The sequence below is a fragment of the Cebus imitator genome, unplaced genomic scaffold, assembly GCF_001604975.1.
Source record: "Cebus imitator isolate Cc_AM_T3 unplaced genomic scaffold, Cebus_imitator-1.0 Scaffold18, whole genome shotgun sequence".
In the NCBI taxonomy this organism is placed as follows: domain Eukaryota; kingdom Metazoa; phylum Chordata; class Mammalia; order Primates; family Cebidae; genus Cebus; species Cebus imitator.
In genome coordinates this window covers 10270029-10277050 of record NW_016107333.1, presented here as the reverse complement: position 1 = coordinate 10277050, position 7022 = coordinate 10270029, and the positions used below count along the sequence as shown (strand labels likewise).

The following is a 7022-nucleotide window of genomic DNA, read 5'->3' as shown; positions in this document are numbered from 1 at the left end:
ACAGGCACGCACCACCATGCCCAGCTAATGTTTTGTATTTTTAGTAGAGACGGGGTTTCACCATGTTGACCAGGATGGTCTCGATCTCTTGACCTCGTGATCCGCCCGCCTCGGCCTCCCAAAGTGCTGGGATTACAGGCTTGAGCCACCGCGCCCGGCCCTGTGGGCTGGTTTTAGGGGTGACCCACCGAGGCTCCACGCCCCTCCATCCGTTCGGGGAACCCCCCGCCATTAGGAACTCGCCCTGGGCCCCGCCCGCAGCCTCCTTGGGCCTCGCCTCTGTCCTCCTGGGGAAGCTGTGGAGCTGGTACCTGGCGGAGGGACCGACGGCGGGACTCGCTCCCTCCCCTCCCCACGCGGTGGGGTCGCGGCTCCCAGGCCCTCTGTGGGCGGCTCCTGGGGCTTTTGCGGGACCCTCCTGCTCTGTGACCACCGGGTGGGAGGAGTTTGCGGGGCCGCAGCCTCAGGGCAGCGCAGCCGGGGCGCCTCCAACTCCTCCAGCACTTTGGGAGCCTGAGGCAGGCGGATTGCCTGAGCTCAGGAGTTCAAGATCAGCCTAAGCAACACGTGGAACCTCGTCTCTAGTAAAATACAAAAAATTAGCCGGGGGTGGAGGCATGCACCTCTTATCCCAGCTACTAGGGAGGCTGAGGCAGGGGAATTGCTTAAACCTTGGGGGTGGTGGGTGGCGCGGAGATTGCCCCGAACCGAGATTGCCCCACTGCACTCCAGCCTGGGCAGCAGAGCGAGACTCCGTCTCATAAAATAAAATAAAATAAAATGAAAAAGAGCTTCAGACAAGGCTAAAGCTTCCTGCGTTGATACTGCGGGATCAAAATCACTCCCACTGGGAACCACAGACAAAGTGCATGCATGGGTCGAAGGAAAGATGACCCATGTTTGGGAACTGTGTTCTCTCACAGACACTAGCATGCGGTTAAAATACGTGGGCAGAGTCGGGTGGGATTCCAGTCTGCACCCACATTGGAGGCATGAAGCCAGGCTCCTCATGGGTTGGTTCCCAAAGATGGCAAGGAATGAACAGACAAGACCTCCCACGGACATCCCTGAGGAAGGCCTGGCAGTCTCTGTGAGAAGCTCCAGGGCCCAGTTTGTCCCCTGCTATGGGCCTGGGAAGGAGCCGGGCCCATCCATTCCCTCCTTACCCAGAAAAGTGATTTCTAACCTGGGTGTGGGACGGCCCCAGCTGCCCTCAATGGTTTTGAGGCCCGGTGCTGTGAAAAGTCTCCAAGCAAAATGGTTTTCTATTCTGTGACAAGTGTTAGGGAGGAAGCAGCGTTGGGGAGGACAGGCCCTGAGAGAAAGGGACAGGAACGGGAGCCTGGGGAGGGGGGAGGGGAGGGGCTACCTGCAGGAGTTGGCGGGTGGGGGAGCCCTTCTGGATGCCTCCCATGTAGCTGGGCAAAAACTTATGGCAGAAGTCAGGAGAGTCGTGTACAGAAGCACCTGAAACGGAAGCAGCCCGATGACCCCCACCCGGAGGCCACCCGCAAACAAGGGTGCACAGCAGGACAGGAGAATCACAGTCATGGTCTTTTCCTTCCGGAAGCACTTATGACTCCTGGAAGTTCAAACTGCTGGGCTGCAGGTTTTGAAGGGGGTTCCGGGACAGTAAACTCAACCAGTGGGCCCTGGACTTCAAGGGCAATTTGCAAAGGATTTTAAAGAGTGAGTCTGGGGGCGGTGGAGGCACTGTGACCGGGCCCGGGCTTGCCCATGGCACACTCACAGCCTTGCCCAGGGATACTCGAGGCCCTGGGCATGGGATCAGGTGAGATAATGGGTAGTGACCTCGCCAGTGGTACATGCTCAGGTCCTCCTCGGGAAGTGTTTATAGTTCCTGGGGACAAGCGGTATGCAAGGCACAGGTAAGAAAAGCCTGGCGGTTTAGGTGGGAGGCCTGGAGATGGACCTGTGTTCTGATGTCTCTGGAGTCTGTTGGCTGGGGCTGAGCTACCCATCCTCGGAGATATCTAAGTTGGATAGAACGGCTGCCCATTGGCGGGGACATGTGCAGAGATCAGAGATTGATGGCCTCTGGTCCCTGTGGGCCTTCAGGGTGGGTGGGCATCGGGAGAAGGCATCCCAGAAAGGGAAGTAGAAAAAGACAGCCAGGCGAAGTGGCTCACACCTGTAATCCCAGCACTTTGTGAAGGGGATCACTTGAGGTCAGGAGTTCAAGACCAGCCTGGCCAACATAGTGAAACCCTATCTCTACAAAACATACAAAAATTAGCCAGGCATGGTTGTTGAAAGGTCACCATCTAATTTTCGTTCATATGGATGGACCTCGGAGGATTAAAAGTCAAACTATTATACCTACACCTCAATGGGCAAGCCTGTGGTGTAGTCAGGTTGCAGGTTGTCTTGCCCTGGTCTGCTGACTGCAAGAGCATTTGCCAGGAGCAATAAAAGCAGAGTGTTTCAAGAGATGGCATCTTATCAGCATGTGCCTTGGACTTTTTTTTTTTTTTTTTTAGAGAGTCTCACTCTGTTGCCCAGGCTGGAGTGCAATGGTGCCATCTTAGCTCACTGCAGTCTCCTCCTCCTTGGTTCAAGTGATTCTCCTGCCTCAGCCTCCTGAATAGCTGGAATTACAGGTGTCCACCGCCACGCATGGCTAATTTTTGTATTTTTAGTTCAGATGGGATTTCACCAGGTTAGCCAGGCTGATCTCGAACTCCTGACCTCAGGTGATCCGCCCACCTCGGCCTCTCTGAGTGCTGGGATTACAGGTGTGAGCCACTGCAGCTGATGTTTTTTTGTTTGTTTGTTTGTCTGCTTTCGCCTCATTTGCTCAGAGCAAACCCAGCTGGACTGAAGGAGGCTGGGTGGCCACCAGAGCTAAGTCTCCACTCTGCCAGCCTCTCCTCCCTAGATGCTTGTTGGAAGCTGCTGGTCAAGACCAGTAAGCCGATGGCGGTTTGGAGCTGCATGGAAGGACGGGTAGTATTAAGTCTTGGGCCCTGGACCTTGATGGCTGCTCTCTGCCTGCTGACCTAGATGACGAGGGGAGGCGTGTCCTCTCAGAGTGGGAGGGCTATACCCATGGGCAGCTGAGGGAGCGCGCCACAGGCCAGGCACTCCCCCTCCCACTAGCTCAGCTGTGGCATCGGACTTGCAGCTTCACGTCGGGCTGTCTTGAGACATGAAGCTCCTTTTGCTGACTTTGACTGTGCTGCTGCTCTTGACCCAGCTGACTCCAGGTAAGCTGGTAAGCTGGACCTCCTCCAGGAAGGGGCAGGGCTTGGAAACTGAGGCCTGGTCAGGGAATCCCAAGGGCTAGAAGGATGATGGGCTGCACATTGCCATCTGGCACCACGTATAGGAGGCAGGAGGTGCCTCGCCAACAGCAGGTGCCAGATGATAGATGGCAACGACCACATCCAGAGCTGTTTTCTCAGCCGCTCCATCCCTCCTCTCCCTGCTCAGCTCCAGGGAGCATGTGGGGGTGGCCTAGCGTGTGAGGAAGAGTGGGAGGGGTGAGCAAGAGAAGCAGGAAAGAGGAGAGGCAGGTATGGCCCTTTTGCAAATAGTCCCCAGAATGAACTAAGCTTTATGAAGGTCACAGCCACCTTAATGGGAGAGAAAAGCTCACTTGTACTGTAGCTGTCTCTGTGCCAGACTCTGCACTGGAAGCTAGGACCACAGAGATAAATGATATGGCGCCAGGGCAGCTAACTGGGGGAGACAATTAAATGGCATTTACAACCCAAGGTGACATGGCTGTGACAGTGGGAAGCCAGGGAGCTGGTCCAGCCCAGTCTAAGGGTCAGGAGAGTCTTCCTGGAAGGACATCCTGAGTTCTAAAAAGTGAGCTGAAAATAGAAAAGGAAGAAGAGGGGAAAGCAGGAAGGGCGTCGCAGGCAGAGAGGTCATCAGCCTATGCAAAGGTCTGGATGCAGGGGACAGCATGGTAGCATCGGGGACCTGTGCAACATGGAGGGATGGGTTACGAGAGAGGCAGGGTTAAAGCTGAGGAAGCATCCAAGGTCCAGGTCTCAGTGGGCCTTGAATGCCAGGTGTGGGACCCACGGGAAGGTTTAAGCAGAGAAGGACCCTGGTCAGACATACCCCATCCACCAAATCCAGTGTGAGCCACCTATCCATTCCTGCTCCTCTGGCAGAAGTTTCCACCCACCCTGAGGCTGTCAGCTAACCTTTCTACAGAGTTAGAATGTGTGAATTTCCTCAACAAGCTGACCTCAGTCCTTGTGTCTTTCTGAGGCCCTAAAACACCACTCACCTGGAGTACAGAGGAAAGCCCAAACCCCAGGTTAAAACCTGACCCATCATTTTCTGACTGTGACCCCCAAAAAGAAACTCCACTGCTCAGAATATCAATGTCCTCATTTCTCAAACTGCAATAACAACATCAAGTATGTAATAATATCAGGCTGAGGGAACAACCTTGAACACACTGAAATTTTGGTCTGCAAAAGAAATATGGCTCCTTTATTCTCCATAACTCACCAAACTTTCCCAGGAACTTCCATCCTGACTGTGGGAGTTAGTGGTGGGAGGAGCAGGACTACAGAGGTAAATGACATGGTGTAAGGAGGGCAAACTAGGGGAGACAGTTAAACAGCATTTACAACCCAGGGTGACATGGCACAAGGGACTGCGCCTGAACTCAGCAGTTAAATATTTGTCTTTTCTGGCTTAAAATGATCTCTAAGCTAATTCAATCTCTTTTGAATAAGTATTACGTCTTTCAGCATGTCTCTTTCTTCTATCACCCCTTCTCTTTCCTGGGATAGTATCTGGTTTTAAGGAAAAGTAACTCGATATGATATCAATTAATTAATTGGTTTATTCAGTAAATACAGTTGAATGGATTTCTTGTTTCAAGCACTGTGATGGGTGCTAGAGGTAGAGCAGTGAACAAAACAAGGTAAGAAAAATCTCTGTCTTCTTGGAGCTGACATTCTACTGGAGGACCCAAAGAATTTGAAAAATAAATGAAGCATATTGTACATCAGATGATGAGTACAGTGAGCAGAATAGGCAGGAAAGGAAATAGTGAACACCAGGGGAAGGTGATTTGCCTTTTTTTTTTTTTTTTTGAGACAGAGTCTCCCTCTGTCACCCAGGCTGGAGAGTAGTGGTGACATGGTCTCAGCTCACTGCAACCTCCACCTCCCGGGTTCAAGCAAGTTGCATGCCTCAGCCTCCCAAGTAACTGGGATTACAGGCACACACCACCATGCCCAGGAAATTTTAGTATTTTTAGTAGAGACGGGGTTTGGCCATGTTGCCCAGGCTGGTCTTGAACCCCTGACTTCAAGCGATCTTGCTTGCCTTGGCCTCCCAAAGTGCTGGAATTATAGGCTTGTGCCACCATGCCTGATCTTTGCCATTTTTAAGGGGGTGGAATGTCTCACTGTGACCTGAGGGAACATCCGGGGTAAGCCATGTGGATATGTAGGGAAGAACATTCAAGCTGGGGGAAACAGCAAGCGCAAGGGCCCTGGGATAGGAACATGAGGAGGTGGGGTCGGGTCCTGTGCTGGACCCTCACTGACTTCTGGGATCACATCCCTCATTGGATGTGGTCAGTGAGTGTCCTGCTAGCACTTACTACTGGATTTCATGGCTGATGAAATCTCTCAGCAATTTTGGGGTTCCCACTGACTTGACCCTTCATCTCAGCCAGATCTTCCATCTGGTCCCCAGGTTAAGGCTGTTCACACTCTCCTTTACTGCCTTCTGCACTATGGGTGTACACTTGGCAGGTCCCTCACTGGTTTTTCTGTCTCAACCAGGGACAAGGGAACTTGGGGACCTTCTGGATCTATTTTATGCTGCAGAGAGCTGAGAGCAATGTTCAGCCATGTCCCTCAGCCATTTCTAATCCCCCTTCAGGTAGCACCATGCTGTGCTGTCTCCATGCTGAAGATAAAAATTTCTCTAAGGAGCTACCAGTTTCCCTGAGCTATGCTCTAAGAGGCAAAGAGTGAGTGTCCTCTGCTTTGGCAATTTCTTCCAACCAATCTGGGCATTCATAGCAAGAGACCCTCTTGCCCCTACCTTTTTCATGTTAATTATCTCTACTTCCCGAGTGTTCAGGTCAACCGGTAGACTGGCAGTGGAAAATGCGTGAAAGGCCTTGTCCCTAGCTTGTTGGTGGGTCCACCATCAGGCTGGAAGAGTGAGGCATGGGTTCTCGCAGGACTGTCAGGCCCAATGCTGCTGCGGTAGGAGCTGGATTTAAACTTCCAGCGTCCCTGGAATTTATGAGCAAAGTATTTCCCCTCTGCTTCCTGTTGGGTATGGTGGTGGTGACAGAGGTTGAATGGAAGCTACTTCAGCTGGACTCTCAGCCTTGGCCTCCTATAGCTTATGGTGAAGTGGGATTGTCTGAACCCTCCAGGTTCACCTAATAATGTACAAAGGAGCTCTTTGAAATTTGGAAATCCCTGAACTTCCTTGATCAATATTGGTCCTTAACATTGTCTTTCTATGAACAACCCTTATCTCATTTGAGCAGCGCAATGAGTTTGTTATTCTGTTGTTCTCCATTCCCCCAAAGCCCAGAAACACTGCCCAGTTCTGCTTTTTGACAACCAATGGGTCTCATGATTAAAGGGGATTGAAATAGGCATCACTTTAATATTTTCAAAATATTGTCATACTCACCATTAGGTTAATTGTGGGAATTCAGGAGACATATGTAAAGCCCAGAAACCCAGCAGAGATAAGATTGAGGTGGGACATGCCACCTGCCCTTCCATTATACCTCCTCAAAGCACCCTGAATTCTTTCTTTATAATTTTCATCATACTCTAGTTAATTAAATATCTGGGTATCTATTTTTTTAATGGCTCTTTCTCCCCTCACTAGCCTGGAAGTTCTCTGAGGGTAGGTGTCTCATTCATTTATAGTTTTTTCTCCAGTGTGTAGGCCTCTCAGTCTATACATGTAAGTATTTCCCGGGCGTAGACATCTGGAAAGGAATTGCTAGGTAAAGACTGTGTACAGTTTTATTTATTTATTTATTT

At 51.3% G+C, this 7022-nt stretch overlaps 1 protein-coding gene across 1 annotated transcript in view; it reads left to right on the top strand.

The window, feature by feature from the left end:
• Positions 1-3081: 3081 nt before the first annotated feature.
• The window catches only part of DEFB123 (defensin beta 123), a 10773-nt gene continuing 6832 nt past the window's right edge, over positions 3082-7022 (top strand). The window contains exon 1 of the mRNA XM_017515070.2: positions 3082-3227. Within this exon, the coding sequence (XP_017370559.1) occupies positions 3170-3227 (58 nt within the window). The 5' untranslated portion in view covers positions 3082-3169. The remainder of the gene's footprint in view (positions 3228-7022) is intronic.